This window comes from Anolis sagrei, chromosome 8 (assembly GCF_037176765.1).
Source record: "Anolis sagrei isolate rAnoSag1 chromosome 8, rAnoSag1.mat, whole genome shotgun sequence".
Lineage (NCBI taxonomy): Eukaryota > Metazoa > Chordata > Lepidosauria > Squamata > Dactyloidae > Anolis > Anolis sagrei.
In genome coordinates, this window is record NC_090028.1 from 28,617,416 (window position 1) to 28,639,926 (window position 22,511).

At 46.9% G+C, this 22,511-nt stretch overlaps 1 protein-coding gene across 1 annotated transcript in view; it reads left to right on the top strand.

The window, feature by feature from the left end:
- Positions 1-22,511, top strand: part of SNTB2 (syntrophin beta 2) — a 37,763-nt gene that overhangs the window by 4,988 nt on the left and 10,264 nt on the right. Inside the window, exons 2-3 of the mRNA XM_060788058.2 lie at positions 16,199-16,409; positions 20,420-20,630. Coding sequence (XP_060644041.2) covers positions 16,199-16,409; positions 20,420-20,630 — 422 coding nt within the window. The remainder of the gene's footprint in view (positions 1-16,198; positions 16,410-20,419; positions 20,631-22,511) is intronic.

Below are 22,511 nucleotides of genomic sequence, written 5' to 3' on the forward strand. Positions count from 1 at the left end.
CTCTACCTTTTCTTGGACTGCAACTCCCAACAGTCCTCTTGATCAATCTACCTACCTATCTCTAACTATCGATCTTATCTATCTGGAGGATTGCTGAGAGTTGCAGTCCAGGAATAGGAAATTGGAAATATGCCGGGATTGGGATGCTCTCAAAGAAATCGAAGGAGAAGAAAGCTTGCAGCTTGGAAACAGTGCACTTGGATCATCCTCCTCTCCTAAAGGGCCTGGTCTAGGGGATGCTGGGAGCTGTAGTCCGGAAGAGAGTGTGGATATGCTATTGTGTGTTTTGTTTGCCAAGGGGAGTCATTTTGTGCATGCACTGTAGCATCATTTTGTTGGGGGGTTTTTTTGGTTTTTTTTTTTTTTTTGCTTTTTAAGTCCATTCCACTGTGTTTTATGAGTGATTATCACTTCTTGGCCTGACAGGTGTCTTGTGTCCAAATTTTGTGTCAATTTATCCAATGGTTTTTGACTTATGTTAATCCCACAAACGAATGTTACATTTTTATTTATATAGACTAGCCGTCCCCTGCTACACGTTGCTGTGGCCCAGTCTGGTGATCTCGAAAATAAAGTAATGAGAAAGTGTTGGTTTCTAATATATGCAATGTCTTGATGCTTGTGGATAAACAGTACTTCTTGTTGTTTCTTTGTAAGTGTTGATGTGGAGATTGTCTGGTTTGTCTACTCTGGAACATGCAACATATTATTGTCCTTTAGGGGTCTCTTTCAAATCTATGAAACTATATCTCTCTCTGTGTGAATCATATATATATCTATATCTATGGCTGGATGGCTCTTTGTCAGGAGGGCTTTGGTTACGTTTTCTTGCCCCGGTGAAGAGGTTTGGACTGGATGGCCTTAAGTATTTTCTGTTGGTCATGGGGGTTCTGTGTGGGAAATTTGTCCCAATTCTGTCATTCGTGGGGTTCAGAATGCTCTTTCATTGTTGGTGAACTATAAATCTAAGTATCTACAACTCCCAAATGTCAAGGTCTATTTCCCCCAAACTCCATCTGTGTTCATATTTGGGCATTTTGAGTATCAGTGCCAAGTTTGGTCCAGATCCATCATTGTTTGAGCCCACAGTGCTCTCTGGATGTAGGTGAACTACATCTCCCAAACTCAAGGTCAGTGCCCACCAAATCCTTCAAGTGTTTTCTGTTTGTCATGGGAGTGCTGTGTGCCACGTTTGGTTCAATTCCATCATTGGTGGAGTTGAGAATGCTTTTTGATTGTAAGTAAACTTTAAATCCCAGCAACTACAACTCCCAAAGGACAAAATCAATTTTTTTTAGTGATGGTCACTCCTTGGCTGAGTAGGTGTCTTGTAGCCAAATTTGGAGGCAATTCGTCCAGTGGTTTCTGAGTTATGTTAATCCTACAAACTAACGTTACATTTTTATTTATATAGATGGTCACTTGTTGGCCTGACAGGTGTATTGTGTCCAAATTTTGTGTCAATTTGTCTGGTGGTTTTTGACTTACGTTAATCTCACAAATGAGCATTACATTTTTATTTATATAGATGGTATAATAACTTTGCAATGCAAGGATAAGAAGGCCTAAACCTGGCCACCAAAGCCTGGCTCCAGAAGGATTCCTTCTTTCCCAGTTGGTTGTAGTCCAGGCTGTATTTGGAGACCTCCAAAGTGCTGAAAGTCTTCCAGGAGGTGGGACTCAGGGCTTGAGAAGGCCTTGACTGTCACTTCCCAGAAACCTCCAGAGCAGGAGGCTCAACTGGCTTCATTTTCGTCTTCAGGGGAGCTTGATGGGGGTGAAAATAAAATAAAATAAGCAAGCCTTGTGTATGTCCTTGATTTTTCTAGGGAAGTCATGGACTTTTGCATGATGCATTTTGGAAGTGTGTTGATGTTCCTTGCAGAGGAGCAAAGAGTCCCTGGATCAAAACGTTGGAGCTTAAGACCCCCTTTTCTAGCCAAGGAACCTGAGCCCCCTTGCTGCTGCTCCTTTCTTTACCCTTTTCCTTTCCGCTGGCAAACGGAGTGAAAAAGCTATTTCCCGGCTGGAAAAGTATTTTGCGTTGGGAGGCACCTCCTTGGTGTCTTCCTGGGACCGAGCCAAGGCACTCTCCCTTTCATGGGAGCCGTGTGAACACCAACCAACCATCCCGCTCTTTTTCCCCAGGTGAAGGAGGGGTTGCCTGGCGGCCCCTTGCATCTCTCTGGGTGGTCCCCATCCCTTTCTTTGCAAGAGCAGGAAAGGCATATTTCCCACCCCCATGAATTTGGAGTAATTACTCTTTTGTAGCCCAGGATCTCGAATTAGTTTTCCCAAGCCCTGTCTGCTCTTTGTGTCCCACTTAATGAGCAAAATAAAGAAAAGTTCAGATTAGCAAAGCAAACGCTGGAGTTTAGAGGGCAGAGAAAGTGAGCGGGGAAAGGCTTCCCTTTGTAATGCGAATGCCACTCAAGGACAAACTTTATAAACATGATAACAATGTGTGGAATACCGCTCAAAAATAAACTCTATAAAGAACAAGAGAGGGGTCTTGCAGTCCTCATCTCCATTCATTTTAGTTTGCATTTATATTCGCTAACGAAAAAAATTGTATTGTCTAACCCCGAAGCAATTACTTCCGCACAAAAGATAGGGTGATGTATAAATTTGAGTGCTTCATGGAACCTAGTATTCTCTAAATCAGTGTTTCTCAACCTGGAAGGTAGGATCCCTGGGGCGTCACAAGGGGGGTTTCAGAGGGGTTGTCAAAGACCACCAGAAAACATATCAGAACCTCTTTGGCAGAGAAGGCTGAAGATCTCTCCGCCTGTCATTCTCTTCCTTTTTGGTGTTGGTGAACTACAACTCCCAGAATTCAAACACAGCCCGCCCCAACCCCACTAGTATTCAATGTTAGCCATGTAGGTAGTCTACCAAGTTTGGTGCAGATCCATTGTGGGTTGGGTTCAGAGGGCTCTTTGATTGTAGGTGAACAATAAATCCTATTAACTACAACTCCCAAATGTCAAGGTCTATTTTCCCCAAACTCCCCAGTGTTCACATTTGGGCATATTGAGGGTTTGTGCCAAGTTTAGTCCAGAGCCATCATTGTTTGAGTTCACAGTGTTGAGTTCACACACTCCCAAACTCAAGGTCAATGCCCACCAAACCCTTCCAATATTTTCTGTTGGTCAAGGGAGTTTTGTGTGGGAAGTCTGGCCCAATTCTATTGTTGGTGGGGTTCAGAATGCTCTTTGTAGGTTAACTATAAATTCCAGAAACTACAACTCCCAAATGTCAAAGTCTGTTTTTCCCAAACTCCACCAGTATTCAAATTTGGGCGTGTCAGGTATTTGTGTCAAATTTGGTACAGCGAATGAAAACACATCCTGCATATCAGATATTTACATTACGATTCATAACAGTAGCAAAATTACAGTTCTGAAGTAGCAACAAAAATAATGTTATGGTTGGGGGTCACCGCAACACAAGGAACTGTATTAAGGGGTCGCAGCATTAGGAAGGTAGAGAACCACTGATTTAGACCAAAGGGCCTTCCTTCGTGACCCAGACCAACACTGGATAAAAGGCCACAGACGCAAAAAAGGTGATGAGAAAACTGAAATATTATTTTTTATCCTTGGGGAGAGAAGCAAAGCCTAGAAAGCACCAAAAGAAGCTGTATCACAATCAATGATGCTGGGAAAAAGAGCAACCTGGGGAGGGCGTGGCACCATTGCTTTATTCCGGCACTGATGTCCACGGGGCTTGCCCGATGCCACTGTAACATACATGGCAATTTCCACTATTCCCAAAATACTCCTTCCTTCCTTCCTTTCAGGGGGAAGCAGGAGAGAGTCAGTCTTGCCATCTCTTCTCAACAGCTGAAGCTGCAGACGGATTCCCGGCGCTCTTTAAAACACCCCTCCGGTCTCTCTCCTCGCCAGTCCCCAAGAACAACCGCCCCCAGACAGCAATGCTTCCTGGCCCCAAGCAAAACATACTGTTCCAGCGCATAAAAGAGAGAGAGGCATAAATGGCAGCTTGTCTACCAGAGCTGACAAGCCTGTCAGATACAAAGAGGGTGGTGCGCACTTGTTCTTGCCTTTCTTCCCATTGTTTGTGGCTTTCAACGCAGGAAGCCTCCATAACTGGGCATTTTAAAGGTCAAGGCGCATTTTGCACAACTAATAACCTCAGTGTATCAAGCACGTTCTGTTGATCAGATTCCATGTAAGTGATGAAAAACCAAAAAATGGCTGGCTACCAACTTGGTACAATGATTTTTACGAGATGACCGCCTTTGTTCTAGCATTTTGTCATACTAGGTTCCATGAATCACTCACATTTATACATCATCCTAACTTTTGCGCAGAAGTAATTGCTTCAGAGTTAGATAATTTGATTTTTTAAAGTTCGCATAAATGCAAACTAAAGTTAATGAAGCTGAGAACTGCAAGGCTACTCTTTTGCTCTTTAGAGCAGTGTTTCTCAACCTCCCTAATGCTGCAACCCTTTCATCCAGTTACTCATGTTGTGGTGACCCCTCAAACATAAAATTATTTTACATTGCTACTTCATAACTGTCATTTTGCTACTGTTATGAATTGTCATGTAAATATCTCATGCGCAGGATGTGTTTTCATTCATTGGACCAAATTTGGCACAAATACCCAATATGGCCAAATCTGAATAATGGTGGAGTTGCAAGGGGTTGATTTTGTCATTTGGGAGTAGTAGTTCATGGGATTTATAGTTCATCTACAATCAAAGAGCTTTCTGAACTCCACCAACAGTGGAAATGAACCAAGCTTGCCACACAGAACTCCCATGACCAACAGAAAATACTGGAAGGTTGGCATTGACCTTGAGTTTGGGAGTTATAGTTCACCTATATCCACAGAGCACTGTGGACTCAAACAATGATGGATCTGGACCAAACTTGACACAAGCACTCAATACAGCCAAATATGAACACAGATGGAATTTGGGGGAAATATACCTTGAGATTTGGGAGTTGTAGTTGCTGGGATGTATAGTTCAACTACAATCAAAGAACATTCTGAACCCCAACAATGATAGAATTGGGCCAAACTTTCCACACAGAACCCCATGACCAACAGAAAATACTGTGTTTGGTCTTTGGCAACCCCTCTGACCACTCCTCGTGACCCTTCCAAGGGTCCTGGCCCCCAGGTTGGCCTAAACCAAACATGGCCAAACTTTGTCCTTCCAGATGTTTTGGACTTCAACTCCTACAATTCCTAACAGCCATGGTCCAAACACCCGGAGAGCCGAAGTTTGCCCATGCCTGACCTCAACCCACTGGCTAGTCCCAGCTCTGGAGTTGCAGCATGATTCCAGTTCTTCAGGGGCAGCTATTGCTCTTCAGGGAGGAAAGGGCAGGTTGCTGGTAATCTCCTTGGAGCCCTGCATTACAGGAGCAGGTGCTGGCATGCCTTTGATGCAAATTTCTAGCCAGGCGTGGCACCGTATGCCAAGAGAGGGCAGGTGTGCCTGATACCTCCAGTCCACCTGCTGCTTCTCTCTCTGAAGCAAGTGGAGCCACACTCTGGAACGAGAAAGGGCTCATAGGGTTCAGTGCCTTGCAGTCCAGGAGACACTTGCAAGAAGTGCATTTTATTAGAAGCCTGTCCTTTTCTTAGTTCTCCCCTGTTGACCTTTTGGGATGTAATGCATCCTTCCCAATCATATAAGAGTCCTCAGGAGAAGACTACGATATGGTTGGGGTCTCATGAGGTTTTTCTGAGCACCTTCTCCAGCTTTTACGTGTTTGTTATAGAAAAGACCTGCTTAATTCCAGAAAATGTTGCTGCCTCTTTCAACTTCAGGGCGTGTAAGGCTAGGAACGGGCTGAGTTTTGGTCAGAGGAATCCCATGCTGTGTGATCCCTTCTTTCTAGGATCTGCAAAGGGCAAAATATGGCAGAGTAATCAAAATGGCTCTTCTCTCTCTAAGCCAGTGGTTCTCAACCTTCCTAATGCTGCGACCCCTTAATACAGTTCCTTATGTTGTGATGACCCCCAACCATAAAATAATTTTGTTGCTACTTCATAACTAATTTTGCTATTGTTATGAATCATATTGTAAATATTTAATTAAATAATTGATTAAATAAAAAAATAAATATTGTAAATACCTGATAGCCAGGATGTGTTTTCATTCACTGGACCAAATTTGGCACAAATACCCGATTATGCCCAAATTTGAATACTGGTGGGGTTGGGGTGGATTGATTTTGTCATTTGGGAGTTGTAGTTACTGGGATTTATAGTTGACCTACAATCAAAGAGCATTCTGAACTTCACCAGTGATGAAATTGAAACCAATGATGACATTGAAACAAACTCTTACGACCAACAGAAAATGTTGGAAGGGTTTGGTGGGCTTTGACATTGAGTTTTGGAGTTGTAGTTCACCTACTTCCAAAGAGCACTATGGACCAAACAATGATGGCTCTGGACTGAACTTGGCATGAATACTCAATATGCCCAAATGTGAACACTGGTGGAGTTTGGGGAAAAATTTACTTTGACATTTGGGAGTTGCTGGGATTTATAGTTCACCTCCAACCAAAGAGCAGTCTGAACCCCACCAACAAGAGAATTGGGCAAAACTTCCAACACAGAATCCCCATAACCAACAGAAAATATTGTGTTTTCTGATGGGAATCCCTGTGTTTCCCAGGGATTCCAACCACCAGGTTGAGGACCACTGCTCTAAGCAGAGAGAGTTCTTTGGTTGTTGTATTTTAGCATCTTCTCAGAAGGCATACAGCTTGCCTGAAAATCCTAATAAGAGTTTTAATACATGAAGGAACTTCCTGTTGATGATTCTTTCCCAAGAGAAAAAGCCAGGGAGGCAGGAAAACGCAGGCACTGGTGTGACAGCAGAGGTTTTGGATGGGAATCATGGCAGCCGCAACAGGAGTGGCCCTGAGGTTGGGTTTTGCCAGGAATTGCAAAGCTGATGTGAGCCAGCTCTGCTTTTGGGGCGGGTTCTGGGACGGAGATGCTAAAAAACACGAGAAAGAGTATCTTTGCCCCTCTCTTGGCCTCTCTGCTGCTGGACTAAAACAGCTGCCTTGGCTTCTGCTGAGCCAAAGCTTGGCTTGTCTGTTTTTCCTGAGAAATCGTGGGGGCAACTGCTTTTCCCAGCTGTCCTTGGGGCTTCCTTGGCTCCCTTTTCCTGCCTTTTATTTTGGGGTCACCTGGAACCTGCTGAAGTCATAATTTTCCTCATATTCAGAAGGAACCAAGATCTCAATTGGGCACTGGTTAGGTTTAGGATTTTGAAGCTTAGAGGCTGTGAGGACGGTGCACCAGTTTGAATGCTGGACTCCATCTCCAAAGCTCCCCACTCGACCATGTAAACCCATCACTCACTTTGGGCACATCCCCCTCTCTCAGCCTCGAAGGAAGGCCATTTTCATTCCTTTTTTGCTTTGAGCCCAGGAGCCTTTGCTTTGACCTGGAATAACGATGACAAAATATTGAGTTTTGTGACCTTGTTGGAGAATGAAGTTTGGTCCAGTTCTCTTGGGGGGGGGGGGGCACATCTGGCAGCCAGCTGTGGGACTCCTCTTCCAGCACAACAAGCCAAGTAGGGAAGGGCTGCTTTCTGCCAGGTTTGTGCCATTCACATAAGAAAGGGGCGTCTCTCCCTGTGTTCACACGCATTCGGCAGGAAGGACAGCAAACCTGTGCACGGACACGTGCCGCTCCTTCCTCCCAGTGAGGGATGTTTGGTCATGGGTCTGGTGCTTCCCCTGGTTGCCAAGCCATTCTGGCAGACAGCGTTTGGCAGCTCCCTCCCTTCGGTATCCCCCTCCTTTGCCAGTGGCCCCTGCTGTTGTCTGCCAAGTGGACAATCTGACCTCTGCCTGGCCTTTCTGCCAGATCAGGTTTGCAGGGGAGGGATTGGACAGGAGGACGACAGCCACAGAGGGCCTTCCCTTTTCTTGGCTTGCCATGGAGCAGCGTCTCCCAAATACTCTAGCTTTGGAAGGGGGGTTCAGTGCCACCTGTGTTATTCTTTTGAGACTAGGTTTTGGGGTTTATGCCTGGGACATAATAGTAAAGGTAAAGGATTTCCCCTGGCATTGAGTCCAGTCGTGTCTGACTCTAGGTGGTTGGTGTTCGTCTCCATTTCTAAGCCAAAGAGCCAGCGTTGTCTGTAGACACCTCCTAGGTCATGTGGCCGGCATGCTGTCATCTTCCCACTGGAGCAGTACCTATTGATCTACCCACATTTGCATATTTTTGAACTGCTAGATTGGCATAAGATAGAGCTAACATCAGGAGCTCATACCTCTCCCTGGATTCAAACCTGCGACCTTTCAATCAGCAAGTTCAGCTGCTCAGCTGTTTAACTCACTGCGCCACTGGGCACTCCAATATTATATTATGCACTGACAAATGTGGATGCCGTTTGATGTGGAACAGACCAAGTAGAAAAAATAGGTGGGTTTTTGGCACTCTTTTTGCAGCATTTTTCCTCAATGAGAGGCTGGTGGTGATGGGCAGGCACATGAACTTGACCCAGCCTCAGAATAGGCACGTGGTAGGAGGGCAGTGCTGACCAGGCCTTTATTAGTCCATAAAAGCAACTGATCTGAGTCTTTTTCCTGCTCTTTTCTTCCATCAGTTGCCATGATACGAGCCCCCAGTGGCACAGTGGGTTAAACCCTTGTGCCGGCAGGATTACTGACCCACAGGTCAGCGGTTTGAATCCAGGGAGAGCGGGTTGAGCTCACTCTGTCAGCTCCAGCTCCCAGCATGGGACATGAGAGAAACCTCCCACAGGATGGTAAAACATCAAATATCCCGGTGTCCCCTGAGCAACATCCCTGCAGACAGCCAATTATCTCACTCCAGAAGCAACTTGCAGTTTCTGAAGTCATTCCTGGCGCAAAAAAAAAAGGTTGCCATGATATCCAGGCTCTGATGTGTCTCGTTGGAACAAAAATTGGGTATATTTCCCATAATGTTTTTCTGTAGAGAAGGCAGAGGCGAGAATCATAGAATCATAGAATCAAAGAGTTGGAAGAGACCTCATGGGCCATCCAGTCCAACCCCCTGCCAAGAAGCAGGAATATTGCATTCAAATCACCCCTGACAGATGGCCATCCAGCCTCTGTTTAAAAGCTTCCAAAGAAGGAGCCTCCACCACACTCCGGGGCAGAGAGTTCCACTGCTGAACGGCTCTCACAGTCAGGAAGTTCTTCCTCGTGTTCAGATGGAATCTCCTCTCTTGTAGTTTGAAGCCATTGTTCCGTGTCCTAGTCTCCAGGGAAGCAGAAAACAAGCTTGCTCCCTCCTCCCTGTGGCTTCCTCTCACATATTTATACATGGCTATCATATCTCCTCTCAGCCTTCTCTTCTTCAGGCTAAACATGCCCAGCTCCTTTAGCCGCTCCTCATAGGGCTTGTTCTCCAGACCTCCAGACTCCAGAGAAGAGTTTGGAAAAGTTACTTTTTGAAACTGCAATTCCCAGAACCCCCAGCTGGCCGTGCTGGACGGGGATTTGGGAAGTTGCAAGGAAGAGGAGGAGCAGAGGAGTAAGTTAAAATCTCTCCTCTCTGATAAGGAGCAGAAAAATTAAAAACCTTGGTGTATGCATACCTGTACTTTGCCCTAAGAATTTCTGTTATTGTTCAGTCTAAAAGTATGCAAATCAGCCTTCATATAAAAATAAACAGTACATTGTTAGGATGCGAGTGGGGAGGGGGGAGAGAGAAAGTACCAGCTGGGCCCAGAGCTGTTCCTCCTTGTTGCAAAGACACTGGGAAAGCCTGCCCTCTCTGCAGAGCCCTTTGCCTGGAAACAAAGGCGATGATTCTGCCTCAGAGACTCCGAATGTGGCCTTGGCCTGCTTCCCCTGAGCGACACAGATTGCCCATTGTGGCCCACGGGGCCGGGAAGCGCGTGGCACATTTAGCTCCTCTTCCATGAGCCTTTCATGAGCAGCATGAACAGGCTCTTGGGACGAGTTGTTTGCGATGGCCCTCGATAGGAAACAAACAGTTATGCTGCTGTTGTCCGTTGCCAGCCAATGTTTGCTTTTCAGGCCGCATTCCCTGCAGTTGCTGGGCGTCCCTCCACAGAAATAAGTTCCCTCACCTTTTCTTAGACTTTGCTCATCTATGGCTGTTTGACTGCAGCAGAGGCAAGCAGGTGGAGACAGTTTGCTATTGCTCTCACAAGTTTCTTTGGCTTAAGGTTTCCGGCCAGATGCGCCCACAAGCAGAGCCCTGTGGGTTGTGGGCTGCCCCACGCCCTGCTAGAGCCAAGCTTTTCTTGGGATGTGGCTATGCGCTTGTATGGATGGAGGGTTATGGTGAATCATCCATCTGTCAGAAATATTAATAATTAACTGGGTATTTTTTTTTTTTACAGAAGTGTAAGCCAAGCACTGAAAGAGTGAGTAGGTCGAAGCCTGCTAGAGTCAGTGGGCCAAAGCCAGTGTTGTCCTGAGGAGAGTGAGTAGGCCGAAGCCTGTTAGTCAATGGACCAAAGCTAGTGTCGTCCTGAGGAGAGTGAGTAGGCCGAAGCCTATTAGAATCAGTGGGCCAAAGCCAGTGTCATCCTGAGGAGAGTGAGTAGGCCAAAGCTTGCTAGAGTCAGTTGGCTAAAGCTAGTGTCGTCCTGAGGAGAGTGAGTAGGCCGAGGCCTGTTAGTCAGTGGACCAAAGCTAGCGTTGTCCTGAGGAGAGTGAGTAGGCCGAGGCCTGTTAGAGTTATGACCCAAAGCTAGTGTTGTCCTGAGGAGAGTGAGGAGACCGAAGCCTGTTAGAGTCAGTGGACCAAAGTTAGTGTCGTCCTGAGGAGAGTGAGTAGGCCAAGGCCTGTTAGTCAGTGGACCAAAGCTAGCGTTGTCCTGAGGAGAGTGAGTAGGCCAAGGCCTGTTAGTCAGTGGACCAAAGCTAGCGTTGTCCTGAGGAGAGGGAGTAGGCCAAGGCCTGTTAGTCAGTGGACCAAAGCTAGCGTTGTCCTGAGGAGAGTGAGTAGGCTAAGGCCTGTTAGTCAGTGGACCAAAGCTAGCGTTGTCCTGAGGAGAGTGAGTAGGCCGAAGCCTGTTAGAGTCAATGGTCCAAAGCTGGTGTTGTTCTGAGGAGTGTGAAACAAACCTCTGTCTGAGAGAAGCGTTGTGTGAGAAAGCTCCAGTGTGAGAAAGTTCCAGTGTGGAGGCTGCTGTGTGTAATTCGGTTTTTTTATGTTATGGGAACCTTGTTGTAAATAGAGTAACCGTACTATTTTACTACAAGGACAAGCCTCCTATGGAAGAAATAACATTGGTCTGTGTGTTTCTGTTCTTTTATCACTTTGGGCTACTGGTGCTGGGTCATGCTGCTGCTAATGTTACTCTGCTGTACATTTATGGGGAGGGTCCTTTATTAATAAGCCCACTTGTCCTACACCATCTGCCTCTTGGATGACACAGATCCAGGAGAGTAGCAGTGGAAAAGGAGAAATTGCTTGGTATCTTCTCCAGGGACTTAAAAGGATGCTTATTAGCATAGTCAGATTTTTGTTATTACTGGTACAGACATAGAGGGTCCTTAACACTTGCAAAGCCTGTACCTCGAAGGTTCTGGGTTCAATCCAGGGCACTGCCTGTTTGAAGACCCCCCACTCTTTCTTGTAGAGAAATGACACTGATCCTGGGTCGCGCCAGGTGAGATGACAAAGAGCCTCATTTTATAGGAGACGGCTGAATATGTCCTTCCCATGAAGAGCGGCCCGTGTTTTAATCCACTGCTGCCTTCCGGTATGTCTTGGGATCCAGCCACTCATATGGTAAGAATTTGGGATAGCCCCAAGATATGCCAAACAGAGGGGCTGAGGTGACGCGCCTCCCTCCTTCCCTTCATCAGGGGATTTCTGGGCACTGAAACATAAACCTATTTGGGCTGAAAGCTGATACCGGCTATGCCAAGTGTTTGAGCTCATCCTTTCCCAGGGATCACCTTACATTTGCATAGGAAAAAGGGAGATGGCATTTCCTGTTGCAGGCTCATTTTGTAGGTGAACAGAAAATGTTGTTTATGGATGGAGGGGGGGCAGGATGTGGCCTTGGTTGGCCAGAGTGTGTGCCTGTAGCATTCAGGGGGACAAGACATAGCTCAGCAGATCTCAGAGCACTTTTCTTTACTAATAGTACACTTTCTATTGTCGAATATTATTATTGTGTTCTTGAAGGCTTTCATAGTCAGAATCACTGGGTTGTTGTGAGTTTTCTGGGCTATATGGCCATGTTCCAGAAGCATTCTCTCCTGCTGTTTCACCTGTGTCTATGGCAGGCATTCTCAGTTGGAGTAAGAAGCCAGACCTTGAAACTGCTAGGCCATTAAATGCTAAGCTAGGTGGCCAATTGCAACATTCATACTTACCTCAAACAGACAAGAATTATTTCTCTCACCCTGGACATTCCACTGATGTATAAACCCCATTTTTCCTAGTTTCCAACAGATCTCACAACCTCTGCCACAGATGCAGGCGAAATGTCATGGGAGAATGCTTCTGGAACATGGCTCTACAGCCCAGAAACTCACAGCAACCCAGTACACTTTCTCTTGCCTAGACAGTTTATAGATAATGGAGACAGGTTTTCTTCTTTCTGTTAGCAAGTAGAAATAGTGTGTTTGGGAAAAGGTACATACTGGCTTATGACCCACTAAATGTCATGCAAAGAATTGACTTTCCAACCCATGGTTTGTGCTGTCCTTTCTCTGGCCTGTTTGTTCCCCCTCCCTCTCTCAGCCAGGAAATCCTACACACAATTCAAGCCAGGCTCCGCAGATGCTCCAGAGTGGGATTTGGGGGGCTGGAAAGCAGTGCTGGATCTGCCCCCAACTTCCATTCTGGAGCCTGGCTTGAACTGGGTGTAAGCAGACATAGGATTGTGTCTCTTATTGGGACTCTGCCCCCCCTCCCTTCAGGGAACACTTTTGGCAAGTGAGTGAATCGCTTGAGCGAGGCCCATGTCAGCTCAGCCTTTCCGTGTTTCCTTCGCAGCAGATGACTCACGGCCTTGCTGAACTTGGCTTGGATTTTCCGTTGGGGAAGGGGAGGCTTTCCTCCTGAAAGTGACTGCTTCAGCACATTGTGTTGCTCACTCTCACTTGACAGAAGTGTGCTGGTCCTGGGAAAGTGGCCTCAAAGCTGTAGCAGTTGCCCAGGTGCCTTGGCCCCAGTTTGAGGCTGGTGTGCTTTGGGAGGGGGCTGGGCGAGAGCTGTGAGTTGTGGCCCTTTCCCTCTTCTTTCCAGGCCCGGCAGACCTCTGAGCCTGTTCTCAGGGTGGAAAGGGCACCTCTGCAAGCAGGGATTAGCAGCGCGAAGCCTGTTTGCTGTAATCCTCCCCTGAGAGCCCAAAGCCAGCGCTTTCGATGGACAGCTTTCTTCCTCCCCTTGAGCCAAGCAGCGCACCTTCCAGGGCCGGGGGGGGGGGGGGGGGTCTTCTCTTCCTTGGCTCCCAGGGAGGCCTCTGGCTTGCCTCCTGCAACCAGTCTGCCCAGTTTGGGTGGACTTGCAGGCTAAGACAACAAAGGAGGTTGCACCAGATGTCCTACCAAGCTGGCAGACCCAGGAAAGGACTCTAGGTGTGCTGTGTTTCCAGAAGCATTGAAGTGTTGATTTTTTGGAGTTGCCACCTGTGCCAGGAGATAATTCAGAATTCCTGAACTTGGCCTGTTTTATCTGAGAAATTACTTTCTATTCAACTTTTTCTATTTAAGTTACATCATGAGCTCTACATCCATTTCATGTATCGGTTCTTCCTTGGGGTCACGTCATTCTCTCTTTGGCCAGTAGACTTGCCTGCCCTTCTTGCCTGAAACATTGCTGGCGGGTCTTTTTATTCCTTGGGAAACCATCATGTGCAAATGTGATATAGTAGGTGCAGAGTCTGGCTTTTGAGGCTCATTTGGCTGGAAGTGTTGGGACCCAGCCTGTGCTTGAACCTGTGAATGTGTTTCAGTCTCCTGATGTTTCTGTGTCTGATGCGGGTAATGAGGAGGGAAATCAGTCCCCTGTTGCTTCTGATGTGGGGGATGCTGGGACTGACTCTGAGGTACAAGATGGAGACATTTTGGTCAAAGAGTTTCATGCAGACACTGACAGAGAGGTTTCGGTGCAAAGGGCAGATTCTCATGAGAATGTTTCTGTCAGGCCTTGGGAGAAAGGTTTACTCCCTCCATCTGTGAGCTCTCCAGATTCTAGTTTGGAAAACAGTCTGGCACCTGCTAAAGTTAATGAGGAGTCAGATAAGCAGAGTCGGCAGCTGGAGATTAGCCAGAATCGACAAGAGGCCCAATGTTTACGTAGATCCGAAAGAATCCGTCAATTAAAGTCAAAGACCAGGGAAAAATGAAACCAGTTTTAGGGATTTAAGGTTTGCCTGTAGAAAATCCTGTCAGATCAGGCATCGTTTGGAAACCAAGTTCTTGTGCCATGGAAGTCTTGTTCAAGGAATCTTGTTTCTGTGGAGTTTTTTAGCCTTATGAATTGTCTTTGCATCCTGCTTGATTGTCTTTGCGTCCTGTCTGGATTAATGCAGCCTTGGATTGCCTATATCTCTTGTGTGGACCTTGCTTTGAGTTACTACGGTTTATGGACTAATACTTTTTGGAACCTTCTGCTTTTCTTACAAGCATTTATTTCTTCTGGCTATTTACAAAGCTTTAATAAAAGAAGATTTGATTCTTCACACTTCGTATGTTGTGTTTTAAGTCAGAGGACTTCCTCTGCACCTGGAGTGCAACAGGCAGGGTCATCCCATGCATGTTTGATGCTGAAACAGTGCCTCTCTCAGATTCTTGAAGAAGGATATGTACATCTTCTAAAAGTCTAGTTTTGGATTCATGTTGCTTTTTTCCTTCCAGTTTTTTTTTGGGGGGGGGGGGCAGTTGCCATCCAAACATAACAAGCCAGTTTTTCAGTAGGGTTAGAGGCTCTTCCCTTCTGCTGCCACCCACAATGGGCAGGCTGTCTCAGAGTATTCTGGAAACTGATCCCAGAAGGAACATTTCCAAATCCTCCCTTCAAAACATCTGAGAGGATGATAAATGCAGAGTCTTCTAACTCTATTTGAAGCATTTTGAAAACTGCCATGGTATGTTTTCATGCCAAATATTGGGAAAGCGTTCCTTTTGGCCCACGATACAGAATGGGAGACGACTGGCTCGACAGCGGTACGCGTGAAAAAGATCTTGGAGTCCTCATGGACAACAAGTTAAAACATGAGCCAACAATGTCAAGTAGCAGCACAAAAAAAAAAAAAAAGCCAATGGGATTTTGGCCTGCATCAATACGAGTCTAGTGTCTAGATCCAGGGAAGTCCTGCTACTCCTCTATTCTGCCTTGGCCAGAGCACACCTGGAATGACACTGTGTCTAATTCTGGGCACTGCAGTTGAAGGAAGAGGTTGACAAGGTGGAATGTGTCCAGAAAAGGGCAACTAAAATGATCAAAGGTCTGTAGAACAAGCCTTATGAGGAGTGGCTTCAAAACATGATGAGGGCCATGTATCAATATGTGGGGGGAAGTCAAGCTTGTTTTCTGCTGCCCTGGAGACTTGGACGTGGAACCATGGCTTCAAATGACGGGAAAGGAGATTCCACTTGAACATTAGGAAGGATTTCCTGACTGTGCGAGCTGTTCAGCAGTGGAACTCTCTGCCTCAGAGTGTGGTGAAGCCTCCCTCTTTTGGAGGCTTTTAAACAGAGACTGGGTGGTGTTTTCAATGTAATTTTCCTGCTTCTTGGCAGAGGGTTGGACTGGATGGCCCACGAGGTCTTTCCAACTCAGTGGTTCTATGATTCTAACTCTAGTTTCTAATCTCCCTGTCTCACCTCCTTTGGACTGTTAAGGGTTGCAGTGGGGAGGTTTGGGGTAACTTGGGGCTTGGTTGAGCCAAAGGCCTTTCTCAGAGCCAGCTGGAGGAGAAGCTCTCCCGTGACTCATCTTGTTCCACCAGCAAACCTTTTTCCTGTTGAATAAACACATTCCATACTTTCCTTTGGGCAGCAGAGAAACTTGTGGGCCAAACAGTCAGAGGAAATGTACTCCTCTGTTGGCCAAGCGCCAGTTACAGGCAGGAGGCAAGCACCCTCTTCCTATCTCTCCTACATGGGCATTGTGGTGCACTGAGGGAGCCCAACGTGAAAATGCCTGCTAACCCCCCCCCCCTTCCCTTGTGTTTCTTCTCTTGCTCCCAGTGAAGTACATGCGGGAGGCCACCCCATACATCAAGAAGCCCTCAATCGTATCGGACCTGCCCTGGGATGGAGCCCCTCCGCAGTCGCCCAGCCTCAGTGGCAGTGAAGACTCTGGCTCCCCAAAGCACAGCCCTGCCAAGGACCGCAAGGTGATCCCCTTGAAGATGTGCTATGCCACGCGAAACCTGAGCATGCCGGACATGGAGAACAGGTGCGCCGGGGGGCAGCAGTCAGTCAAAGGTGGGGAGGGAGCGAGGTGTTGGGCGAATGGGCTTATTAACAAAAGACCCTCCTCATAAATGTACAGGAAAGTAACTTATTAGCAGCAGAGTGACCCAGCACCAGTAGCCCAAAGTGATAAAAAGAACAAAAACACATAGATCAATGTTATATCTTCCATGGGAGGCTTTTCTTTTTAGTAAAATAATATGGTTGCACTAATTACAAGAAAAAGGTTTCCATGACACAAATAAACAAATACACAGTAGCTTTACACACGGCAGCCTTCACACTGGAGCTTTCTCACACAAGGCTTCTCTCACACTGAGGTTTACCTCGCACTCCTCTGGACGACACTAGCTTTGACCCACTAACTCTAACAGGCTTCGGCCTACTAACTCTTTCAGTGCTTGATTCACACTTTTGTAATTCACTGCTTGAATATCAAGCAAAAAGTGGGTGCTAGAAACAATATTGTACGGAAGTTGATTGGCACAACCTGGGGATCCCAACCAGATACAGTGAAGACATCTGCCCTTGTGTTTTGCTACTCTACTGCTGAATATGTGTGCCTAGTGTGGACTACATTGCACTGACATTAAAACAGTAAACAGCCTTTATACTGGAGCTTTACACACGAGGCTTCTCTCATGCCAGGCCTTCCTCATACGGTGAGGCCTCCCTCACAGAGAAGCCTCCTCACACTGACTGAGGAGTTCCCTCATTGGGGCAAACTAACAGGTTCAGCCTAATCATTCTCCTCAGGCGACGCTAGCTTTGGCCCACTAACTTTAACAGTCTTCAGCCTACTCACTCTTTCAGTGCTTGACATTTTTGTAATTAAAAATACCCAGTTTGTTTTTCAGTTAACTTTTAGTTAATTTTTAATCTTTCTGACATGAAGCATCCTCTAGCCGCAGCACAGGGGGTTATATTGCTTACTCTGAGGAGTAGCTACGGTCTCAGGACTGGGGGGAACCAGACACTATTTTCAGTGAGCAGCCAGGCCAGATGAGGCCTTTCCCAGGTGAGCAGTCTACTTTTCTTAGCATCGCGCTCTGCCCAGCTGGTCTGAGCCATTCCTTCCCCCCTCTCCCATGAAGAACATCCCTGTGTGGATTTGCAAAGCTAGGATGGTGGGGTATCAACTGAGGGTTGACATGTTGGGGTCCTTCAGGTTGAATCTTGCTAGGTTCTTTCTGGGTATTTTTTTGGTGTTGATTCTGTTTTTCTACAGGGGTAGAGAAAGTGTTGCCTTTTCAGTCCCTGTGTTGCCTTTTCAGTCCCCAGAGAAGTCTGCCATAGGGACAGGCTGCAGGCCGGATTGTTCCTTTGAGAGTAAAGTTGAGAGGAAGGACAACCTTCCTTCCAAAATCTGCTCCTAATCTTCCCATGTCTGCAGTGACATCTTGGCTAGCTCTGCAGGTCAGGTGCAAGGGAAATAAACAGACTCTGAGGACTGTGCTGCCCTTCCTTCATTCCATAACAGCCCTGACCTCCTTCCCCTTTTCTTATTGGAGAGCCAGTCTGTGCTCCCTTGGATGGCCCAGGATGCACACTTAATCCTGTCCTGGCTCCCTTCCTGGGAGGGCGATGAACTTTGGGCCCAGGCCACATACAGATGGAGAGGAAGTGTCTGCTTATCATCCCCAGTTCCTTCCCGGGTGTTGAGTTTCACTCAAACAGGAACAAGAGAAGAGGCGGGGGGGGGGGGGGGCTTCAGGCTCCTGGCTCAGTCCCTCCTTAAGTTGTCAATCCTCCCAAGAAACATTAGGGCCTTCTTGGGCTTGTGGCCAGCATCCCTTTGCTCTTGGGGCTGCCTTTGCAGCTTTCTTGCAACTGCCTTGAGGCCCTTCAGAAAGAAAAGATCAAGCAACCCATGAATGTTTAGGGGGCCCAGGGCTCAGATTCTTGGAGCAACAGCCTCAGCTTATAGCCCTGGACCACATTTAACACCAAAACAGGAGCCACTGCCCTGACAGACTGCTTCCTTGAAACCCTGGCTGCCTGCTGAGAGTGCTTCAGGCTCACCTTGCTGTGATCTGAGAGGCCGGCTTAGAAGCTCAAATGCCAAGAGGAGGCTTCCTTTCTTGCCAGGTAGCATCAGGACTTCACCGGTTGGTGGTCGGAGCAGGGGCTCCTTATGGCTCTCAGAAGTCATCTCAGCTACGTGGCTCCAGCTTTGGAGGGACACGATCACCACAGTTTCCCTTGTGGTTGTTTAGTGGGCAGGCACTCCATAATGCTGGCAGTGAATGTGAAGGGTTGATCTGGCTGGCTTTCAGGTGAGGTGGCCCCCCTTTGCAAGATTGTCTCTCCAGCTCTTTGCACACTGTCACCCGAATCATGTTGGAACTCTAAAACAAACCTGCCGGACCCTGAATATGTGCACAAGGAAAGGCTGGTAGTCAATAATAATAGTTAATAACAACTATACACCCAGCACTGAATTTTGCATATTTGCATTGGCCTCTGGCCTTTGCCTGGCTTGTTCAGGGAAAGGTTCCCAAACCCAGGTCAAAGAGCAGCAGGAAGATACCGCTGCCTCCCTTCCATCGTGTGTCAGGGGATTAGCAGATGCATAATCCCCATGGAAGGCTTTACCTTGGTGTTGCTGTGTGTGTGTGTGTGTGTGTGTGTGTGTGTGTGGTTTGCCTTGATCCAATCAATCCCAACAAGAGATCACTGGGGGGAGGGGGGGGGATGAGGAGGAGGATAGCGCTAAGAGACTCAGCCTTTGTATGGCTAGGTGTTCAATATGCAAGGGATCATCCTGGTGAAAGTTTTGCTTGATCAGTGACTTGGCTTGGAAGCGCTTTGGCCAAGAGAGACAGCAAAGGAAGTGAAAGAAGTTGGGGGATAACCGCAGCCTTAAGTTATTGCAGAAATTCTGCAAGTCCTCAATGCTATGCTGCAAGTCCTTTCTGATCAGAAATTGTTGGATGAGTGGGATTATTAACAAAAGACCCTCCTCATAAATGCACAGCAGATTAGCAGCAGCGTGACCCAGCACTAGTAGCCCAAAGTGATAAAAATAACAAAAACACACAGACCAATGTTATATCTTCCTTAGGAGGATTTTCATTGAAGTAAAAAAATATGATTGCACTATTTACAAGAACAAGGTTCCCATAACACAAATAAAGTTCTTTATATCTCCTTCTTTGCTTCCATGCTGGGCTTCTTTCTCATGCAGATAAACAGCTTTGCTCTCACTGAGCTTCCTCTCACACCGAACTTACACAGGAGCTTCACACAGCAGCCTTTACACCGGAGCTTCACACACAAGGTCTTCAACCTGGGATTTCTCTCACCAAAGCTGCTTCACACACACTGAGGCCTACCTCACACTGAGGCCTTCTCATCCTGAGGCCTGCTAACATACTGAGGCCTTTCTCCCACAGAGACCTCTCACAGACTGAGGGCTCCCTCAGACTGAGGGCTACTAAGCTACAGGCACACCTGCTTATATTGAACTGCTGAATCATTGCATCCGTTTAACCCTCTCAGCACTTGACTCACATTTTGTAATTAAAAATACTTAGTTAATTTTTAATATTTCTGACAGAAATGTCCCCTTTGGTTTGTGCAGAAGCATGAAAGCCTTTACCTACCCTTTCAGCAGCAAAAAAACCACAGCGTTGGTAATAAGCAGTGAGGGACGATAGGAGCTGTGTTCCAAAAACAACAGCTGCCCAGTTAGTTGTCTCATGGCAAGTACTGTCAGTGGATCATTGTTTATTGCGGCTTTTCAAAGTCACAACCATCCAGAGGGGAAGCACATCAATGTGGATTTTGTCTTCCCCGGTTGCTGCCCAATGAAGGAGGAAATGCGTGGTGCCCTCCGATGTCGGTTGGCAAAGCCAGGCATGCATAGTGGGATGGGCCTGGGCACCAAGAGCATTGCAAAGAATGCCAGGCAGAGTCTCACAAACTGAAGCTATAGATCCAGAGTGTTCCTACAGTTCTTCTGATCAGCATCCTCTCCATTTTGCTCCGCAGGCTGATCGAGCTGCACTCCCCGGACGGCCGCAACACCCTGATTATGCGGTGCAAGGATCCGGCCACAGCACAGGCCTGGTTCACGGCCATTCAAGCCAACCTGACGGCCCTCCTGCCACAGGTCCTGGCAGAGCTCAATGCCATGCTGGCGGCCAGCAACAGCCCTGGGAGCAGCAAGGAAGTCAAGCACATCGCCTGGCTGGCCGAACAGGTGAGAGGCCTGCAAACAGCTTTACTGGGATATTAGCCCTCTTTTAGGAATCAGCCTTGGCATGGCATGGCCACACGATCCAAGGCAGGAGGCCTGCCGTCTGAAATCCTGAAAATAACAAGAAAACAAATTTACTGGGACTTCCTTACACCTTAAAAAGCGGCCTTCGCTTGGCCTGGCCACACAATAAAAGGTCTGCCATCTAAGTATAAAATAAACCCCTATGTTTCTGAAAATGACAATGAGAATGGATGTGGACCAAAAGTAGCACATATACAGTAGAGTCTCACTTATCCGACATAAACGGGCCAGCAGAACGTTGGATAGGCAAAAAGGTTGGATAATATGGAGGAATTAAGGAAAAGCCTATTAAATGTCAAATTAAGTTATGATTTTACAAATTAAGCACCAAAACATCATGTTTTGCAACAAATAGGCAGAAAAAGCAGTTCAGTACACTGTAACGTTATGTAGTAATTACTGTATTTATGAATTTAGCATCAAAATACCATGCTGCCCTTTCTTCCGAAAGGACTCCCAGAAGATTGTTTCTAGGTTCATTGTGTCAGGATAACTCTGATACATTATACAAAGGGTAATGTAACAGATAGTGTATTCTCTCCTTCCCCAGACCCACAAATACAAAGTTGTTGGGCATGAGGGATCCCTCTATATCTTCCCGCCAGCCTGAAGGCATTGTTTGGAAGCGCAGGGCTGTAAATGCTTTTCTAAAGTCTACAGATGTTAAGTCTTGAAGATATTGTTGACAATATTGGTCACTCTTTAGTAGAGGATATCGCCATCCTCTGTGTGATTTTAAAAATTGTCCGATTATACCTCTTCTAGTGCATAATTTAGTGCATAATCCAGGAGCCCCCGATGACACAGTGGGTTAAACCGCTGAGCTGCTGAACTTGCTAACTGAAAGGTTGCAGGTTCTAATCCAGGGAGCGGTGTGAGCTCCTGCTGTAAGTCTCAGTTTCTGCCAACATAGCAAATGTGAGTAGATCATGCAAATGTGAGTAGATCAATAGGTACCGCTCCGGCGGGAAGATAACGGTGCTCCATGCAATCATGCCGGCCACATGACTTTGGAGGTGTCTACTGACAACGCCGGCTCTTCAGCTTAGAAATGGAGATGAGCACCAACCCGAGTTGGACACGACTGGACTTAATGTCAAGAGGAAACCTTTACCTTTTCCCTAGTGCATAACCCAAAACCAAACTATGACTATTTCTAGTAACTAGCATAATGAAAGATGTAGTCCATGCAGTGCCTAGATCAAAATAAATTCCTATGTTACTGAAAACGACAACAAAACGAAAATGGGGTGTTTGCTTTGGTAGAAAGGAAATTTGAACTTCCTGGAGCACAATATTATCCCAATTTTAATCCCACTAAATTGGGCAGATTTTGGGGTACTCATGCAGGCCATCTGTGGCCCACCCAAGGTGGAAGCGGTATGTTGCTGTGTGTCTACACATCACAGACTGAACTGCATGGGAGGTGGGCAAGGGAGCTAGACAGAGAACCAATTGATCTGGATTACTGTTGATACCCATGCTCTCTCACTCCTCTTTTAGATCCCATTCCTTCCTTTCCCTTTCAAGCTTCCTTTTGGTCCTCACACACCTCACCATTGCAGCCCTAAATTTTCATCCCAATGTGTGCATCTGCCGTGGATGGTTGCCTAGACAAGTCGATGCCACAGCAGGTCAAGTCTGGCACCGCACCCTTTTCCTGCTGCTGCCGGGTGCAGGAAGTGCGCCTGGCTCTCGCACAAATGTGTCCAGTGAGCCATGACATTTCTGTGGCAGCACGATCCCTCCCAAAGTATCTCCAAACTGAATCATAGAGTTAGAAGAGGCTCCAAGGGTATC